Source organism: Chaetura pelagica, unplaced genomic scaffold (genome assembly GCF_000747805.2).
Source record: "Chaetura pelagica isolate M959 unplaced genomic scaffold, ChaPel_1.0 scaffold90, whole genome shotgun sequence".
NCBI lineage: Eukaryota > Metazoa > Chordata > Aves > Apodiformes > Apodidae > Chaetura > Chaetura pelagica.
In genome coordinates this window covers 14,523,949-14,544,977 of record NW_009953496.1, presented here as the reverse complement: position 1 = coordinate 14,544,977, position 21,029 = coordinate 14,523,949, and the positions used below count along the sequence as shown (strand labels likewise).

Genomic DNA, 21,029 nt, shown 5'->3' with positions numbered 1-21,029 from the left:
GAATCCACATGAGGTTCTGAAGTGGTAATGTTTGTGCAGGGAATATTCCCCAGGCAGATATATCTGTTTAAAATGCATATATTCATCCATCTGCCTAGAGTAGATTTAAACACAGGAATTAAGAGTGAAATAACATTTTTTGCCTGAATTGGAACACAATTCAGTGCATGTCAAGAACAGGAAGCAGAACATAGTAAATTACACAGAGTTAAAATTGCCTCCTTTGAATTCAAATGACAGAATTTTCAGAGTTACAGCTGTATGACAATAAAATGTGGAAATATCCTACAGGATTACCATCTCATGTACCGATTCCCTAGTCAGACTGAATCTGACTGATTCTTTTTGCTTGGTTGGGTTTTGATTTTACCAAAGAGGAGACCTGTGGCACGAGGGGCCCACTCCCTCCAGCTCCCCGCTAGTGCAGTTTATAGGGGACTGCGACTGAGAGCTCAAAAGGTCACAGCCCGCTTCGTTTTTGGGGGTGCTGTTCGCATTTCAGGCAAGAGAAGAGAGCAGAAGTGCACCCTGCCTGGTGCCTATACAGTCAGTGGTACTGCATGCCGGTGAAACCCTGGGAGCTGCAGTTAATGACCGGATGAACCAGCCCTCCAGAGCTCCGGAGCCGTGCCGGGGAGCGGCCGGGGCTCTGCCCGCTTCCCCCTGCACCCAGAGTCCGGGCAGCCCGCGCTTTCTGACTCTCCAGATTAAATCATCTCCAGCCTTTCCTGCCTAATCAAACTAAAACAGCGCTGGGCTGACTGCACGGCGTCATCTGTGAAATGAGAATAGCTAGAAGAGAAGGCTCATTCAATTGTCAAGCCTTGTTCGCGGCGCGATGCGGGCGGGGCGATGCGGTGATTGCTGGGTGCCTTCTGTCACTAGCTATCCCGGTCACAAGAGGGGCAAATACAGGTGTGCTGGTACAGTAACGCTCTCCTCCCAGCACACTGTACAATGACACAACTGGAGCCACCACTCCCTTCTCCAGCAGAGACAACCAGAGCCCAGCAGTGGCCTTGCAGGTGACAACGTTTGCATAATCTCAAGTGTGCATACTGTTCTCACTAAACATCACGTCTCCAGCTCAGAGAATTAAAGGAAGATAAATACTTAAAGCCAGTCTTTTCAAGGGACTGGTCCCCCATACTTTTTTTGTATATTCTTCTTTAGGTTGATCTCATTTTCTCAGCCAGAGAGGAAAGCACCTTTTTAACAAGGCCTAAATACAGACCCAGGCTGCAGCATGAAGCATTGCTTGGAGGGGCGATGCGGGCGGGGCGATGCGGGCGGGCAGCAGGTCCCGCACCGCTCTCTGCTGGCTCTGCCGCGCCCTCCTGCTGCTGCACCACAGCCCTCCGCCTGCAATTACAAGCGCTCCTGGAGCGATGACAGCGAAACAGGAGAAGGTTCTAGTAAAACACAAAATCTGCCAAACTTCAAGCACATTTATAGGCGCGACTGTGCAGCCCCATCACGCGGAGAGAGCTCTGGAAAATCAAACTTCCCTCCCTGCTCCTGCTGTTGTTCAGCGGCCACCAGCTCCCCTGCCTGCTAGCCAAGGGGTGGAGGATGGGTGGGCCCCTCTGTGCCCCAGCCAGCCCACCTGGAGATGTAATACAGCCATTTACAGCTGCATAAAGCTGGGTGATCTAAGCAAGCATCACAGTAAACAAACAAACAGGGAACAAAAATCTGTTGCTAAGCAAGTCACAGCACCTATGATATTCCAAATGTTGCAATTTTTAATTACTAAGGTATACAGTAAGGCAGAAAATATTTTGCAGCTATACTATAAAGCAACAGGGCATCCTTATTTTTACTACCTCCGATACAGAAAACTATTGCATTATGCCTACCCACAGTTAAATATAATATCCTCAGACATGTATCAATCACCAGTAGCTTTCCCTCAGGGAATTCCTCACAGTGTCCTCTAAATCACCGAGCTGAAGTGAGATGAAAGATGAGATGAACCACTACCCCAGTGCAGCCTGGCAATATCTCTTCTCCTATGATTATGGAATGTGCAAAAAAATACAAAGAAACTCCAAATCTCTTTAGTTGACTGCTCAAGGTGGACCTTGAGCTCAGTCTCCCAACTGAAGAAGCCTAAAAGGCCAAGAGAGCCACATTATATGATAATGATAGCCCTGAATGCATGCAGGAAATGTGGTAAATTGAGCACAGAACATCATAAAAACATGAGACAGAGAAATGAAAATGATCTGGTTACCATATAGGCTTATGGGCCCTGGAAGACAGAAAACAGAGGGGGATGAAATTGTGTCCAGTTACTACTTTAAGATGACAAGGTGACGTTCTAGTTTTGGTGCCTCAGGAATTTTTCCATTGGGATCAAGGAATACTCATAGGAATAAATATCACACTTGCATCAGAAGGAAAAGTTCACTCCCCGAGCTTCACTGAAGTGCTAGAATGGTAGCCAAGAAATTCCAAGGCCGTTCTGAGTGGCTGCGGATCAGATGACGTGCAGCTCAGCACTTTAGTGTGAACAGCTGAGAAGAGCACAGAAGTGGATAGGCAGAAAATCCCAAAGGTTCTACTTACTGGAAGAAAAATAATACACCGAATATATGTGCACATAGCTGTGTATGGAAGATCCAGAGTAAATTGACACGTTTGTATTAAAACATTAATAATACATATATTTTAACCATTACTTATACATCCATTTTTTTCAATACAAATACCTACAATTAGTAAAGCATTATCAAAATGTGTTTTTTTTCCATTTGCTGCATGTTTATTTTCTGTCTTTTGGGACTGAAATTATGGTTGATGGTCAATTTTTGAAATAAAATAGATTAGCAATAAATAAATAAATTTAAGGTTATCAATTTCAATTTAATAAATTGTGTAAAGATATGGTAAATAAATCATAACTCTGGGTCTATAGACCCTCAGTTTTCTTTTAAGCAGAGAAGGGAAACCTGTGGGAGAGCAGCCAGGCATCTTTAGAGAAATAAAGCAACAGTCTCTGAAGATGGCAGCTTAGTTAAAAGTAAGGAAGTCTTCATGAATACACACAGGTCTGGGACTAGTAACAGTGGGTGATGATAAGTGGGTGTGAGAACCTGAACGGGTGCCAAAAAATCACTCTGTGGTACTTCTGAATAAATATGTCTGGGTTTGAACACTCCCAAAGTTGATTATGGATAGTGTCTACATCACAGATAACTGGCACAGGAAAGAAAAAATAAAAGGCACCAAAGAAACGCAAGCCCTTAGTACTCTTCAGCCTGATGGTTACAGATCCTCATAAGGCAGCATCATCACTGATTCTCATTTCCTCAAAAAGCTGTTTACTCCCAAAATGTCACAAAAGGAACCTATGTACTGCAGATCCAGCTTCTGAAGTCCCCAAGCTGCTGCTCACGGACACCAACCAAGGGCAATAAAGAGAATCAGTCACTCACTGGCAAGAAGGCACCAAAGTTTCATCTCCTGTCACTCACACACATCCAGAGAAAGGAGAGCATTTTCCATTGTCCCTGCTGTAAGGGAGAGGGCTGCAGGAGGACAACCTGTTTTCATCTTTTAACTTCCTGCTGCTATCTCCAAAACTAAAATTGGTGGGAAGAATCAGCTGTGTTGAGACACCTCAAAGATATAGAGAGCAGTCAGCTCTACCCTTAGCCTGAGGGTAGAAGACTATGAGCATCTTAGAAGCACTCATGAAGTACTGCTACTCCTTGAGAAGCATCCCTTAAAAAGCAATGACATAGTGGTTCTTGCTGCTAGCTTCTATACAGGGATATGTTTCTCCCACCCTGAGCTACAGAAAGGTGACTATTTGGGCTGGACTTTGTTGCAGGATGACAAGGGCAAACAGTCCTTCCCTAAAGCAGAAAAAAATTGTGTACTTATTCTCTGTACTAATGCCACAAGGCTGTGCTCACGGCTACTTCCACTGCTGACAGATGGAGACAGGGTAGATGATGAAATATTTGGCTAGCCATTAGCTACAAACATTCCAGCAGTTTCAGCACAGCTGATGCTCATGTTCTGAAAAAATTAAAAGGGGGGGTTTGTGTCTCTGCTCTAGATGTTAATTTTCTTTTTAAATACCACAGTCATGTCCTCATTTTTCTTTGCATTTTTCTATTTTTTAAAAAGCTTATTCCAAATCACATGTAACATGCAATATTTCTATTGTTTAGGACCACACAGGATTGGTTTTTGGAAGATGTACTACCCAGGCATTTTCTATACCACAAGGTTAACAACATTTTGAAAAATAAAACTAATGCAATTAGAACTTTTTTTTAAAATTACACTTACCTTTGGACAACAAAAAAATAGGAGATCAAAAATTAAACAGAACCTAACATATAATAAGATAAATACTGATGACTGGGTATCCTTGTCCTGACCAGATAAAACTTTGTTTACCTTTAAGAGCTTCACCATGGCAAGAACATAAAATACACAAACAATTTGCCACATTCAATACTTAGAAGATATAATTCCAATAAAAAAAGGAACTATCATTCTTTCAGCTACCTACCACTTCTTTTCCATTTTCTTATAGAATGCTGGGGTTAAATAATAGAAATATCTGATTTTTAATTTGATTTTCATTATCTAATATTCACCTGACCTAAATAAGAGTACCAACAGAGAAGTGTGCTGAATTTAACAACCATTTTGCAGCCTTTGCCTGAATTTTTAATTGCATTTGATATAAACAACTTTCCGCAGAGTATAAAACATTGTCATATTCTCCAGAATAATCTACCTGTTTATATGCAACACATGTACTCCATATTTGCCTTCAATTCTGTACTTCAGCGGATCACTTGCAGGGGTAATCAGTTCCTCATTTTTGTACCTGACAATCAAGAAAAAATTGAACTCATTAACATTAGCAACTATTCACTGCATTAATTTAGTAGATTTTTACATCCAGATATCATCTACTGTCATCGGAGCACTTGCTACAAATCTTCTCTACAAGTATAGAGTATTTTCCACTATGTATGGATAGATACACAATGGGGCATAAAGGCAAAAGAGGAATATCATTGCCATAAGAAAATGGAAAGAGAAGATGCACACCCAAACCAGAAGAGCAAGCAGTGAAGTGACTTGAACTTTCTGGTCCACTAGCCCTGACCCAAGATGGGAAGCAAGCATTGTCTTGAATCACAGTAAAGCCCTTAAGCACAAACAAGGGAAGCAGCAACAGGATTGTGCCTCAGGTTAAATCTTTGCCGTCCAGTCTGGGTTCTCACATATTCAGGACAGCACTTGTCTTGAGAGAAGGGCAGCTTCAGGGATGTTACACTAATGTGCACCTCAACAGAGGGTGACACAAAGTGAACATGGATAGAGTCCATGACAACAGCAGTGTTGTGCAAGACTACCCAGATTTAGCCAGGAGCCTGTGAGCTCTGCATGTTTTGACATTTGCTAATTCATCATCAGGAAATTCGGTGGCTAGAAAGACTGCAATGATTTCCAGAGTCTGCCTTCTGAACTACTCAGGTTTACTTCCCACACTGCACAAGGCCATTCAGCACTCTGTCCTCCCACCCCTTCCACTGTGGTATCAACTGCTACGATCCAGCACATCCATGAGGATTATAAAGGGGGTTTAACATTGCCATTATGCATGTGACACTTATCTGTTATGCCATAGCTTCCAAATGAAAAAAGCTTAACAACATTTTTTGAAGGCTAGGAAAGGCCAGACACTTACCATTGTACAACAGGGGTTGGAAATCCTTGTACAGTGAAGCAAAGACTCACAGACATCTTTTCCCAGACAGTGTGAGACCTCAGGCGCACTAGAATTTCAGGAGCTCGACTTATACTTTCCTCAAAAATGTGTCTCTCCAGAGCCATATTTTCTTCTACCTATTAAGCACAGGGAAAGAAGCATCTAGCACCAGAAACAAATGGGGTAGAAGAGCAAATTTAAAATCTGCAGTATCAAAATCTGTTAAATCACTATGGGTATTTCAGTACATCTTCTAATTCTGTTTGGATAGGAAAAAAAAGGTTTAGCACTGTACCATCCTTTGTACATCAAGTCTATCCAGATGTTCTCTAGCACGATGCCTGGCTGTGTGAATCTCTTTTTCCAAAGCAGACAACTCACTGGCAAAACGGATCCTTTTCTCGTCACTTACATGAGACTTTTGTTCATGAGTCCTGTAGGACAACAAAAAATATCAGGTAAGAGTAACCAATATGAAGCTTCAAGATTGTCACTCATATACTTTAGGCAACTGAGGGCTCTGAAACCTTATCAGCACAACAAAACTCCAGTTTAGGAATTATTTTTAGAGTCTTTCTGCCTATCCTGATAAGCATGTCAAATTCATATAAATTTTCCTTAATTTTCTTTCCCATTGTGTATATGGTGCCACAGCTTCAGGTCTTGAAAGCTGGTCATGTTGACATGACACCCCACAGTGTTAGCCCTCTGGTAATCATGATCAAGAACCTAATTAGCTTCCCTCTGGCCCCTGATTTTCCTTCCCATGTACACAGAAAGGCAGAGGAGTGAAGGTGTATGCTGTGACTTCATGCTGACACCTTAATAAGAGTTGGGCCTTGCTTTTGGTGTGTCCCTGGCTTTAGCACCTGGGGAAGCTCTGTTGGCTCCATAGCTGTATCAGCTGACCTCACCTGATAGATACAGACCAAGGAGTTCACAGGGATCTACTGAACCATTGCATGCAAAAAAGCTGTCCTTGGACAAGGGTCAGCAGAAAGTATTATAGAAACTACCAGGAAATTACAACTTTTTTGAGAAATGTGTGGGTTGTTCCCTGAAAAATATAACTCTGTACATATTTTTCAGAATTCCTGAAAAAATTCAACACAGATGTTTTTTGGAGGAGCTAGCTCAAGTTCCTGCATTCATGCTGATTCAGGATGCATGCTACTGTTTGCCTTGCCCCGAGGAAAAAATAAGGGAGGTGAAGATCAAAAACTTCTAATATGGCTGTCATTGTAGAATATGGCAAGATTCTTAAAACATAACCCAACATGCCATGAAACAAGTAAAAAGACTTGTGTGAAACTCCATGAACAGTAGACAGAGACATTATTTGTCTGATATTTTTTTAATATTTCTTTGTACAATTTCAGTGCACTTTAAATACCAGCCTTGTCCTGCCAAGTATTTCTTTATAGTGCTGAAATTTAGGATAGTTTAAAAAAAAATAATAATTAGACTATACAAATTAGTTTAATTTCCCTAGAACATTCTGTTCCTGTGGTATATATTTAAAAACAACCGAAGTACCAGAACCATATGGATGTACATGATTTTCACAACACATTTTCTACAAACAAGGCAGAATTTCTTTTTGTGGTGTAAATTCTCTGTGACTTCAGTGCAGTCACTGTAGAGCATGGCAGAGCAGAAAAAAACAAATTCACTAACAGGAATATTGCTATCAGCACATTTACTGTGGGATGTAATATCCAGGCTGTTACTGAGATGTGAGGGTAGATCTCTTAAAAAATGAATTTTTTGTTCCCCAGCAGATTCTAAATTATTTTGGCTTTAAAGCTGCTTTCAAGAGTCAAAGTGGGAATTAAGGGAACAACTCGGGGTTGAAATATGAGCTAGAAAGTGACAGTCATTTAGTATTCCAGCCAAAATAAATTAATGAAGAATGGTCACAGAGGAGCCTCCAGTCTTGCCAACTCTGAAAAGAGCCCTGGCAAAAGAATGATAGCAAATGGGACCACAGCCACTGCACAGGTCAGATGGGACCAACAGAGCTTTACCTTTTCCTGGATTCTTGCATTGCTTCATGAGCCAATGTCCGTGCCCTCCTGGCACAGAGTCTACATGTCGTTTTTCCCAAGCCAGTAGATTCATAATAAGCAGCCTGTCTGGAAGCAGCCCTTCAAATATAAAAGACATTGTTATAACCTAGCAATTCTGGTAAAACATGAACTCACAAAAGTCAGATAAATTACTTTAAATGAGCTGAATGCCATGACTGAGAAGCACTGCTCAGTGAGAAATCTACTTTGCATTCCTCACTGAACACACTAGGGTGCTGATTCTCACTTGTCCTTCAAGGGCTTAATGCCCATCATCTGTCACTGGGGAATATTAGACATTTTATTTCCTTCAGTTCTATTACATTTATACTTACCTTAGTCTACAATTATTCAAGTGCTATGATAGCACTTCAGTGAACCACGAGGTTACCAGCCTGTCTAATGCACAAATGACACAGAATCCCTACATAACATAATCTATTTCTAAATATTCCTGCCTTCTGTACTTCACATAACCTTCTATATAACCTCTTCTCTTCCATAATGGAAGCTGGACAAGCTAGACAGCTAGCTAGGCTAGCTAGCTATCCGAATTAATGGAGAGGAGGACAATGATTCTTAAGTAATCACGATTCAAAGCTCCACGGTTTGAGAGACAAAGAATATGTATCTTGTGGCTAAAACTCTGAGATTCCACATGAGACCAGTTAAATATTTATTTAATTTTGACAAATTAAAATGAATGACAAAAACAATAATTAGGAATAACCATCTTCAGGAAAAGGAGTACCCTCACACAATATGAAAGAATATGTAAAAACCTGTTTCTATGATTTACAATAAATTTCATGGCAATTTTTCTTACTTCAGAGTTTCAGTAGCATCCTAAAAGGAAGAATTTCCAACCTGGAGGTAGTATATAGGACACAACCTGAGCTAAAAGGTCTGTGTAGGCCAGTTACAACATAGCTAGAAAGTTTAGCTGTGCAGTTGGGTGATTGCAGACAAGGAGAATCCCAATGGAAAGAAGTGGAAAACTATCGCTCTGAATAAATCACAGTTTCAGTGGTTGGAGGGTGAAGTAAAATATCTTGATTCTAAGATCTGATCACCCAAAATAGAAACCCCTCTGTGCTCTGTATGTGAAATACATGGCACTTACTTTCTTGCTGCATATTCCTCAAGTACGTATCTTGTCTGAATGTTGCGATAGGACTGATCAAAGTGCTTGTGCCTCCTCTGGTAAAACGGCACCGCTACTGACGACATACTTCAGTTTGTTACAACCAATAATTCCTGCAGAGACAGAAACCACTTTTACCCATGCATTTCACACACTTAGGTTTTATTTTTACATACATACACAATTGCGTGTACATGTCCAAATGTATAAATTCCATCAATTATGGCAAGTAGAGCCATCAATGATACACATGGACACCTCAAGATGTATTTTATCAGCCACACAGTGGGACATGGAATCATAGATGATGCAGCTCAAAGAGAATTTCTCAGGTCATTTTCCCCTTCTTTGCAGATGTCATTTAACAGCTCCATAGAAATTTCCAGTGTTGAAAATTTGACAGTTTTAGGGGCATTTTTAGGTGTTTCAACTCTCTGCTCTCCAAACCTTTTACTTTGTCCCTTGCTGCAATTTATGCTGTTTCTTGTCCAATTCACCATGATAGCAAAAAAAAAAAAAACCCAGCCTGTATTCACCCACTTTTGCAGCAGTCTGTTGAAGATTTTGTTCATGTCTTTTCAGATCTCTTGCTGAAACTAAACAATCTTTTTTCATGGGTTATTTTGTCTAGACCGCCAATCATTCTTGTTGCCCTCTTTTGGACTTTCTCCATCACATGGCATAGTTTGATCAGTATTTGGATAGAAGGTTTTCAGGAATGTTCAGGAAGCTTCCAGAGGCAGGGAGGGAGCAAAGAGAAAGTTTACTACTGATTTGGAGTTAAGCAAGTTCCCGGCCATGGTGCTATAATAACCTAGAGGTGCCCATATCTCTTTAGGTTCATTAGAAATAGGATGACAACTTCTTGCAAAAGTGGAGAATGTTACCAGCTGTGTCCAGAGCAAGATGCTAGTTTGTGTAACTACAGTCTTCTGAATAAGTCTTGGCTGGATTTGGGGCTTTTTGCTCATTGGCCACTTAGCCTTAATGGTGGTGAGGGATTCCAAGGGGCAACTGTACAGCCAACATGATCCCCAAAGGATGTCTGCACTTCAGTAACAAAGGAAACAGTTTCTCAATACAAAGTAGGTCAGGCTAAATCCTGAAGTTTTCAGTCAGGTAAAATCCTACAATAAAATCTAACTTCATCCTGAAGGTAAGGGGAGTGCCCTGGTTGTTTTACTCCCATGCAGAGCACAGTCTATCAGCTGCCATCCTGAAGCTGGGGCACAGGAAGAGGCAAGGCCTGAGACCCACTGCTAGGCTACCCTTGGGAAGCGAAGCAACAGTAGCTCATGCAAGAGTCATGTTAAAGGGGTGTCAGGCTTCTAGGGGCAGCAATGGACTGGACTGACCCTGTCCAGCCTCCTCCAGGGCTTCCCTACCCTGCCTATGGCCCAGGACCCCATTTCAGCCTCCACTGCCACCAGTCTCTGCCCCAGCAACACTGCAGCAGGTACGGTCTCCAGCTCCCCACAGCCTGGTCTTGCCCTGCCATGGGCCCCACCAAGAAGTGGGGAGGAGATCCTCAAACACTGACCAAGAGTCAACATTTGTCACAAAAAGTCCTGTCAGCTCTAAGGGATTTGCATAAAAATCTTATACACTCATTTAGATACAATATGAATACCTCTTCATTTCAAAGGCACAGGTACAGTTTTAGGCCACGTCCTCTTTCCTATCAAATACCTGGAGATATGTACTTTGGTGACAGAAATGAACAATACTCACATTAAAATTTGATTAATAACTGTTTCAGGGGGAAAAAAAAGTTTCTGGTGAAATGAGATATACCTCAAAATTTAAGAACTTCACTCACTGTTTCATTGTCAGCTCTCAAATTTCATGTATTTTTTTTTTTGTTTTCAATTATCTGTTTACTGCATGAAAAGTATATGCAATCAATGTACTTCAATAAAATATTGCTGAAAACGGGTTTCTAAATGTTTACTACTTACTCTGAAAGAAATCAGATTTTGTCACATAATGGAATTTTTACTAGCATCTCAGGTTTCAAAAAATCATTTTCCAAAATACCCATTAGAGAATAAGAAGTAATGGTAAAATTGTTGAAAAACTACAGATATTATCAAGACTTTTGCATTAATTATAAACTGTTATTTGGTTACATTTTTTCTAATAATATTGCTAGCCAGATTGTATATGCAGAAGAAACTATTTTCTACATTTTATTGCAGCATTTTTTGCTTGAAAAACAAGAGCTAAACTCCCTGTACAACATATATTTTTAGAAAGAAGAGTGGAAGGTGATTTAACAATAGTTTGCAATTCTTAGTTTATCAAGTCAGTTCATTTTATGTGTTTGTTTGACAATTTTGCCAGAACTGTATAAAATCAGATCCAAATTAATTAATTAAAAAAACAACACACGTTTTATAGGCTAAGAAATTGAACTTTTAAGCATGGTAAAATATCTGTAACTATCATATTTCCAGCATACAGCACTTACTAACAAAAGGACATGCTAGTTATTTAGTAAGCAGTGTAACAAAATCCAGCTGTGTCTGGTTGTCAGTTTCAGGTATTCAAAAGCTGAGTCAGATGCACCCAAGTTATGATGTTCTCGTATCAGCTAGTTTTACTTTTTCAACAAAAAAAGGTCTCTGCAGGAGAATACAGTAGGCATACTTAATAGCATTATTTTTAGAAGTCATGAGAGCTAAAGAGATGAGTTTTTACAATTTAAGACCTGGTACCTTCATCTTTTGAATAACCTATAGTTACCTTTTCAATCCTTTTTCAAGAGCAATGAGAATGGCACATCACACGTTCAGGAATGAGAGGTTTAGGCAAAATACCAGACACCGCAAGAGAAAAATAAAACAAGTTTATAATAGTACTCTAGGACATAAAAGAAATACACTTCCACATTTCTAGTGAAAGAAGAAAGTCAGCACGACCCAAGCTTGTCCAGCAAGGTGCAGCACCTTACAGAGATGCTAGCTAAGTTAGAGCTGATACTGACCTCTGAACTCATCATATGACATGTCATCTTAGATACACCAACCCATGAGCAGCCTTGGCTTCTCCAAGTTTTGGTATCTGTACATGACATGTTGCTATACCTGCAGGTATAAAATACTAGTTTTCTTCCTGCTAGCTGTGTGACTATTGTGCATATGACATTTAACTTCCTTCTTAGTTTGTATGTTAACCCAACAGTGGCATAATGTTCCCTCTTTTCTATTTTTAATTAGCCCTTCCACTTAAAAGAAGGTGCAAAGGGCAAATCCACAGATTATGCTGACTCAGCTGTTCAGTGCTACTCATGTTTACATGTGCCAGTTAAATAATCCTGTGAATTTATCAACATGTAATTTATGTGTTGCTATGTTTATAACTCTCACTGATATCTAATGTAAAAGGGTTGCAGAGTAATGCCCATATGTCTGGATGAATCACAGTCTGGGTTATTTTTGAGATGGGAGAAATCATCTTTGCCATTTACAGTTCAGCCTTTTCCACTAAATGTAAATCTTACATTTTAATTAGCATATTTTGGTCTATTAATCAGCACCCAGGATTTCTCAAAACTAGGGTTCAGGCATTTACTCAAACACCCTAAGAACAGAAAAAGCTTAGCCATCCACCCCAGACTCCATAGAAGCAACTAACTGAGCTTGTTATCAGCTAGACTCATTTTGCCTTCTGTTAACACACAGGGCAGCTGCCTGGCAACAATTCCAAATGCAATAATAAGCTTCAGTTAATTACAATGATGCTTGCAGGGTATGTATTTAATACTTAATAATGCTTCAAAGACAGGTATCTGAAGAGCAAAATCACAGCCCCACTGTAAAACCAGCTTCAGCAGAATCTACAGAGCATGTAGGGTATTTTGAGTTCAAGATAAGAGAAGCTTCGATTGTCTTCATAGAAACAACTTGGTAACTACTTTCCCAGTTTTCCACTGATACACAATTATGTGATATGTTTGAAAAACATAGTAACATTTAGCCAACCTTCCAGTAACAAATAACATGACATACATATGACAGCTTGGCCCCGCTGAAGTTAACAATTTAGGTGAACTGGAATTTTATTACCGGCACTGGCTGAAAACCTAATTATATTGGCATGTCAATGGGTGGAACTGACCCAAGAGCAAGATGTGTACAATAGTTTGGCTGAGACATTGGGGAAGAAAAAAAAACATTTCCCAAAGGGAAATTGAAAATTCAAACAAAAAAGTATAACTAGGCCAAGTGAAATACAAAATAATTTTCTGATAAATTGTAACAAATTAAAAAGCACAGCTGAGTTTTATTCATCATGTTCTACTGTTATGTGACTGCAAGAGTTACAGAGAACTTGCTGAAATATACTGCCCATGTGTCAAAAACAACCCTTGAACTTCACCCATGCACATCCTATTATCTTCCCTGCATTTAAAAAAAAGACCTAAAGTTACAGCACAAGAGGGTCCTGAAACATTCTCATCTAACCTTTACTTCTTTAATGGAATACAGCACAATTGTACACTTTAAAAAAAAAATAATAATATAAATATTATTATTCCTATTTATGTCAATGACTGTAAAAGCTTGAGACATCAGCAGGACCTAAACTGCACTAATCTATGTTCTATATGAACCACTCAGTACACTGTTAAATCCAGACAAATATATTGCATAAACCAAAATATCCTGAAGGATTAATAATATAAGTCACAAATCAATTAGACTGTTCAAATCAGTTTACACAAATTAACATTTTCACATGCTTAGTAGCATGTATATAACAATTTAGACTTGGTCATGAGTAAAAGGCAGAGTTCCCAAGCCAGGATGTGCATATTTTCATGCCACAGTAATACTGATCTGAATAGAAAGCAATAATCTAGGACAACGTGACAAGGGGCCACATTCTTGAGCAGAGAAGCAAAGGGTCTGATATAGACATTGTTTGTTTGATAAGTGAGTTAATTTAAGATTTAAAGGACAGGCAGTAAATTCTAGCATGATCATTCACATAGCCTCAGAGAGCAGGCACACAACCAAATAGCTTGAGAAATACCATGGGAAGGAGAACATGGCTGTGCTCACCATACATAGACAACTTGCATTCCTGGACTCAGGAGGCTCCTCTCATGAGTGATGCACTATACAGCATGTACTTTCTCTGCCTGACCTGTCAATGTTGTACCATGCAACATGTACTTTCTTTGCTCATCTCTGTCCTTGTCCTTCAGCAGAAGTGCCAAAACCAATTTGAAGCCTCTTGCCTGCCCTCACGTAGCCTATCCTCCTCATTTTAGCTGAAAGATCAGTACATCCTGATCCTACGTGCATATCCTCATTCTTGATCTTCCTCTGTATCTCATAGTTCTTAAATATCTTAGTCCATTTGCTTTGACATGAGATTTTGTCCTGTTTTTCCCATGACATTTCTTCTACCTGTCTGTAGTTCTGCTCATTGTTCTCCACATTGTTCAAAGTTAAATGTTTTCAAGAAAACTTGCCCTGTTTTTAGAAGCCCATTTTGCCATGGTATTTAGCTGATAAAATATATTTAATTCCATACCACCTATACACCACAAAGAAAGATAAAAGGAAAAGAAAAAAAAATAATAATCTACTCATCAATTTCTTCTAATGACAAATTTAAAAAATTACAATATTGCCTAAAAAACATGTGATTCTTTCCAGATTATTATGTCAGTCCTGCAAAAATTGCAGTGGGTAATAAGAATTTTTTCACCTGGGAAACTTACTTTGGTAGAATCTTTTAGAACCAACATGAATCATTATGCAGCTCATAGACACTGCAGTCTAAGCCAGAATGGAATGAAGAAGATCTGGTAACATCTTCCTCATCTTGGTAATGAACTTTTAAAATCTACTATATCTCTCCAGCTCTCCAGTCTTCTATCTCTGCGTGCATATGTGTGTTTAGATCTTACACAGATAATTATGTGTATGAAAAAGGATGTACTTTTTAAAAATACACACAATCTACTGTCATTTTCAGATGCTTCTATCTTTCCCATTGAAGAGTTTTTTCCTTCTACGTAACAAGAATTCTGTTTTAACTTTTTTGACAACAGAATACAAATGCTTCTGAAATTAAAAAAAGTATATGGAATTCTTATTTGCTTAAACCATAGGGAATTCCAGATAATACTCACAGAGTTTTGAAATTCCTTTTCTTTTCAAACATCTTTAGCTACCATCATAGCTAGTCTTATGTTTTACTGATCATTCCTCCTTTGTATGGGAATAGCATTATCCTAGTTTCACAAATCATTTTTAAGCAGAAATCTTGTGGGCAACATGCTCAATCTGGTTCAAATCATTCTTAGAAGTATATGTATTACCCTTCTCATTAGACCTAAAAAAGGAGTTCTCTCATTAATTTCTACTCATCTGAATGTTCAGCAAAACAACACTATCAAGCAGCTGACGATGCTGGCCATCACAGATAGGTCTATTCTTTATTAAGAATTTAATATGTTTTGAATAAGTAGACTTTTAACATTTCACCACATCAAATGATTCTGTCTATAAACACAGGTAGATTAAGCAGTTCCACGCAATTATTTGGCTGTAACACATATACTATAAGTTATAATGCACACCTTAACATTATAATGGTTCCTAAATGAGGACTATCTTCACCATCTAGCAGTAACAGTTAGTGAGTAGGCAATTTGGAATATACCATGAGCAGTCATGGTCACAGTCACAACCCTTGATAGAGTTAAACACCAGCTATGCTCTGCAGTAAATAAGTATGAGGTAGAGCCATAAGTACCCTTCCCTCAGATTAGGTGATTTTTATGAAGGAGACCACCAGTTCTTGTATTATTTTGAGTTTAAAAAATTTCATTTTGGCTTTTCTATTACTCTTATGGTAGAAGAAACACAAGCCCCCAGTTTGACTTCCCTTGTCATATCCTTTTTACAAGCTAAACTGCATAAAGTCCAGAAAGAGCACTTCTGCAGACATTTTCTCATTAATTCATTATTTTACATGACTGAGAATTAAGTCAGGCTGAATTTGGCCACATTGACTTGAAACCTTGCCATCCTAACACTCCAAATGCACAGTCACATGTTCCCACAAAGTTTTAAGATTTCCCTTTACTTGATGAGTGTGCTACATTTCTTCAGCTGGACAGCAAGGAATGTGAGACAGTAAGATCATGAAAGTCAGTCACTTCCCGTCATCCCAACCTTCATTATAATTCTTTATCATACTTTCATTGGTGACAGCAATTACCAGCACACAGATGTAGTTTTATGAGCATGAGTCCTCAAGACTCTTATCAGTGGTATTTAGCTGGAATTTTCATGTGGCACAGAACACCTCACATAGCCTAGCAATACAAACACCAGAAATGCATATTCTGAAGAAATGTACTTGAAAGTATGGTAGACAAAAAAATAAAAGTAGGGGTTTTTTTGTCCTAGCTACCTCCTATTCTACAGCATGACAAATAGTTCCATCAGCTACCATGGAATTTAATGCTTAATTATTTATGCATACTTCAGATAAATCTTGGTTTGTCCCTTTATACAGTAGAAGCACACAAGAAAGTGGCACTGCCAATATTTGTGCAATTGAAGAAGCACATATACCAACAGAGCCAAGGACTGGTATAATGTAGTTTCTTATATGCAGAATGAAACAGGAAATGTAACACAGAATAAAATCAAGCTGACAATGCAGAGGTGAAAACAATTTTACCTTACTTTTTTGTTTGTTTTTTCATAAATCAATCTGTGTCCTGCATATTGCTTGTTCTTCCTGAGGAAGGCAATCTATTTTTTACAGAAAAGCACCCAATGCTCTCCCCCAATCACTCCCTTTTGTTCTGACCAAGAAACAGCTAGCTGAAAAATGGACTTACCGAAGGACACAGAAAAACTGTGAAGCAGAGAGGAAGACCAGCCTTTCTCAGCTTAGTAAACTCGGGCTGAGGAAAACAAAAATAATTCCTCTCTCTAAAGGCTACTGCCCCTTCACTACCATTTAAGGGCAGATGAAATGCTATATTTAGAACTAACCAAGTGATTCTCCCTAAACTGAGGTCAGCATAATATGCAATATGGGTGTGATAGAAAGGCAGAAGAAAAGTCCTACCTACATACACAGTTTTATTATAGCACATTTTAGTGAATGACAGACCTCATTCCTAAAAAAAAGTTGCTGATGTTAAGCAGGGTTTCTTTTCTTAGCAACACTGAGCACATGGGAAACAGCTTAATGTCAGGAAAGAGCATAAACTTTTTATTTAGAAATTATTGAGGTTTTAAAGTAATCAGTAACTTAGAAGATCAGTGAGGAGACAAACTCCACAATCTTATTAGTAGAGACATGAGATCTCCTTGGTGCCTTAGGCTGTAAAATGAGCGTCCCCATTGCCTCCTTAGGAGCTCTCTGGATTTGAAAACATGGCTGCAATACATGAAGACAAAGCAATTATATTAAAAGTCTGTTAACATGGATTTAAAGAAAGTCCAGTTCCTACTCACTATTTCTATCTCCATAATGTCACCAGTCAACCTGAGATTTCTCTATGTCTTGTAGGTGAAGTAGGAGGAATTAATATGCATAGAGACATAAAAAGGCAGAGATTAAAACACAGCCAAAGCACTCAATTCTGTGAGATCCTGATGGTCCTTGACGATCTCTGGTTGCTACCAACTAAAATAGAGGTTTGGAGGCTTTAAGGTTCCTAGATTTCTATCCAGAAGCTCCAAAGCACCGCCACAGTGGCTCTGACATGTCCAGATGTGATGGGGTAGCAGCCCTTTCTCTGCAAAATGGGTGAGTGTGGACTCAGTCACTCTGCCTCATTCTGATGGTGGGTAGCATCACAGGGATTCCTCCTGTGACATGAGCCCATGTGGAGGAAGGGAAGGGAAGAAAGTGTAGGAATTCTGTCAAGGCTTTGTGACAAGCATGAAGAAATAATCACATTCCTTTTTTTCTGTCTGGAAACAGGCAACGTGTCTGGGAAAACTTGACTATATGGCAGACCTAATCGCACCTCATGACTTGGCCCATAATTACCCAAACATCAATTGAGTGAGCAACATACATTAAAGCAGGGAATTCATAGATATTCAATATAATGGGGTCAAGACCAAAGCCACTAAATGACAATTCAGATCTTCTAGTGCTTGGTACAAGAATCTTGGATACATGAACAATGTTCTTTTAAGTAATACTTTCTTCTGCATGCATGCATGGGAAGCAGAACAAGATGTGGAAAAGGCTTTAACCAACTAATTCTTATCAGATCCACATTATTCATTCAAGTTTTTTTAAATAACAGGTAAGGATCTTCCCTGCTTTCTTATCATCTAAGACTACCATTTACGTGACACAGACTTCTCCCTTCCTCCCATCCATCTTAAATTACAACTCACTCTAACAGAATTAGAACTACAGAGACAGACATAGTGGCATGAATGTGTTTGCACTCACTATAGACGTTGCTTCAGAAGCAGCTGTCAAAGTAATTAGCACATAATAATCCAGAGCAAAAGCACTTTACTTACACAGCTTCTTCTCTTCTCTCCTATTGCATTTCCCTGTGGGAGGAAAGAGCTTGGTTTTCAGGAAAACTCTAAAGTTCTCATTACACTGTCTGATTTTAATTTCTTATTCTATATTTATTATTCTTAAACAAATGGAGGGGTGTACAGCCTGCTCTGTCTGCCTTTACACTTGAGCTCTCTTCTATTTTAAGTTCTTTTTACTGGGTGTGCTTGGATGTCCAAAATGAGAAAGTGCATCTTGAGGGCTTTGTGGAACATGGCATAGGCAAGAACAAGGCATGTAGTGGGGTCATTCTTGCCTGGTTGTCTCCAGGTAAGTCAATAAATAAATCATTTTCCTCTTAACAGATATTCACAAAATAGGAGGGAAGGAAAACCTGCCATATTATGTTATTCAGTGATGACAAAATTTAGGCAGCTGGGCACCACAAATTATCAAGCATTTTAATGATAAAATAATTTACGTCATATCCTGAAACAAACTTTTTCCCTGATACTGAAGGTGTCTTCCCCTGATCCCTTCCACTTCTCAAATAGAAGCTCTTTCCTAAGAGATGCTTTTTAAAGCAGAGATTTAGCAGGGTATCAAAAGGATTATTCAAGCACTTAAAACTGAGCATGTGCTAAAATCCTGTTGTTAATGTGGTATTTTAGAATTACCTCCTTATCTTATACCAGTTCCTTGATGTGGGTTCTTCAACTGATACAGGCTCAAGTAATGGCTTAATTACTCCAGTAAAGGGGAAGACGAATAACTGAAATGGAACTAAGAAAAAAAGATGCATTTGCTTTTTAACTACTGGAGGAAACATCAAAACAGTAATGAAATGAACTGTAATGGTGTTAGAAGAGCTACCTTTTTAGTCTGTGAGAGTGTCTCAATAGTGGCGTTCTGCTTTTAGCTTTCTCCAGTTCCAAGAAAACCCAATGCATCTTTGAATGGCAGCTTCTAAAGTCCTGCTTTCTTAAGATGTTAGCTCTTGATTTCTTCAAATGCTTGTAGCATTTAAATATAAAGATTGCTAATTAACACTGAAGATCCTCATCTCTGCAGCAGTCCTGATTATTTACAAAGCCCTATGGTAAGACTTCCAAAGCCAGGCTAGAACAATGGATACTGTGCACTGGTGATCACAGAGCAGTCTCTTTGATTTCCATCACAACTACCCAGGCCCTAGCATCTCTCTAGGTGTTACAAATGAAAAACAAAACAATGCATTCAAATTCACCCATTGAAAAATAAATTGTGCTCTTTCCTCAGCTGCTGTCTTTGATCAGAAGTTCAGGATTATCAAGTACAACCTCCGTGCCTGGACCAAATAGATTCTCTTATTCAAAAGAGAATACTACCATCTAGATGACATAGTGCCAAAACCAATTTTGAGGCAGTACACTCACTTATGAAGGTTAGCTGACAAGAGAGCAGTAACAGACACACCTGATTTATATCTCACAAGGAGCAGCTGAGGGAGCTGTGGTTGCTTAGCCCAGAGAAAAGGAAGGTGAGGGGAGACCTTATAGCTCTCTATGACTACCTTAAAAGAGGTTGTAAAGAGGTGAGGATCAGTCTGTTCAGTGAAGTTACAAGTGATAGAATAAGAGGAAATGGCCTCAAGTTGCACCAGGGGAGTTTTAGATTGGACATTAGGAAGAATTTCTTCATTTAAAGGGTTATCAGGCATTGGAACAGGCTGCCCAGCAAAGTGGTGGAATCACCATCCCTGAAGCTATTTAAGAGTCTTACAGACATAAGTACTTAGGGATTTGGTTTAGTTAAGGACTTCTCAGCGTTAGTTTAACATTGGACTTGGTGGTCTTGAAAGTCTTTTCCAACCAAGGTAATTCCGTGATTCTGCGGCTGTTGACGGCACTGCAAATGTGTTCATGCAGCTAAGCACAAATGCCCAAGGGAAAAAAGTCCTGACTGCCTCATGCAGGTGGGGAGGCAACAACCCCATCCTGGCTCCTAGGAAGTTTAAACACTTCTCTACCTTCTGCTTGCTGCTTTTTTAAATTTTTATTGATTCATTTTCTCTTCCTCTATTAGAACCTTTTGATTTTCTTCTTCAACACCCAACTTGCAAGTATTTTAAGGCTGGCTGAATGCAGCTGCTAACTGCCAAAAAGCTGAAACTACCCCTTGTAGAAATGAGGATGGGCTGTGAGGTGATGAGACCACAGAAGAGCCAAGACATTTGTAGGAGGAGCAGGAGGAGACACTTGCAACCAAAGGAAGGCTGTGCATCTCCTGGGAATGAGGACAATGGAGGTTGCAAAAAAACCCCACTTGCTAGAAGCTGTTTTAAATGGCCAGACAGGGATTTTCACTGGCAATTCAACAGAGCTGCAATTAACTGCATCCAGATTATCAGACACCTCTAGTACAAGCTTTTGAACAAATACTAAAGTACTTGAGTATACAAAAAGTTGGGAGTTTTTTTTCACTGCAACATAACATCAGGTGAATATCTTAGGTATCCTTATTTATAACTAGGAAGACAAATGCACCACTGAGTCTATCATTTATAAGATATTTAAAT

The 21,029-nt window shown here is 39.3% G+C and overlaps 1 protein-coding gene across 1 annotated transcript in view; it reads right to left on the bottom strand.

Annotated features, from left to right (window-relative positions):
* Positions 1 to 16,878, bottom strand: part of MYOM2 (myomesin 2) — a 77,358-nt gene extending 60,480 nt beyond the window's left edge. Inside the window, exons 1-6 of the mRNA XM_009999177.1 lie at positions 16,833 to 16,878; positions 8,939 to 9,072; positions 7,774 to 7,893; positions 6,042 to 6,180; positions 5,726 to 5,883; positions 4,763 to 4,855 (exon numbers count right to left, since the gene is read on the bottom strand). Coding sequence (XP_009997479.1) covers positions 4,763 to 4,855; positions 5,726 to 5,883; positions 6,042 to 6,180; positions 7,774 to 7,893; positions 8,939 to 9,045 — 617 coding nt within the window. The 5' untranslated portion in view covers positions 9,046 to 9,072; positions 16,833 to 16,878. The remainder of the gene's footprint in view (positions 1 to 4,762; positions 4,856 to 5,725; positions 5,884 to 6,041; positions 6,181 to 7,773; positions 7,894 to 8,938; positions 9,073 to 16,832) is intronic.
* Between the last annotated feature and the right edge of the window lie 4,151 nt (positions 16,879 to 21,029).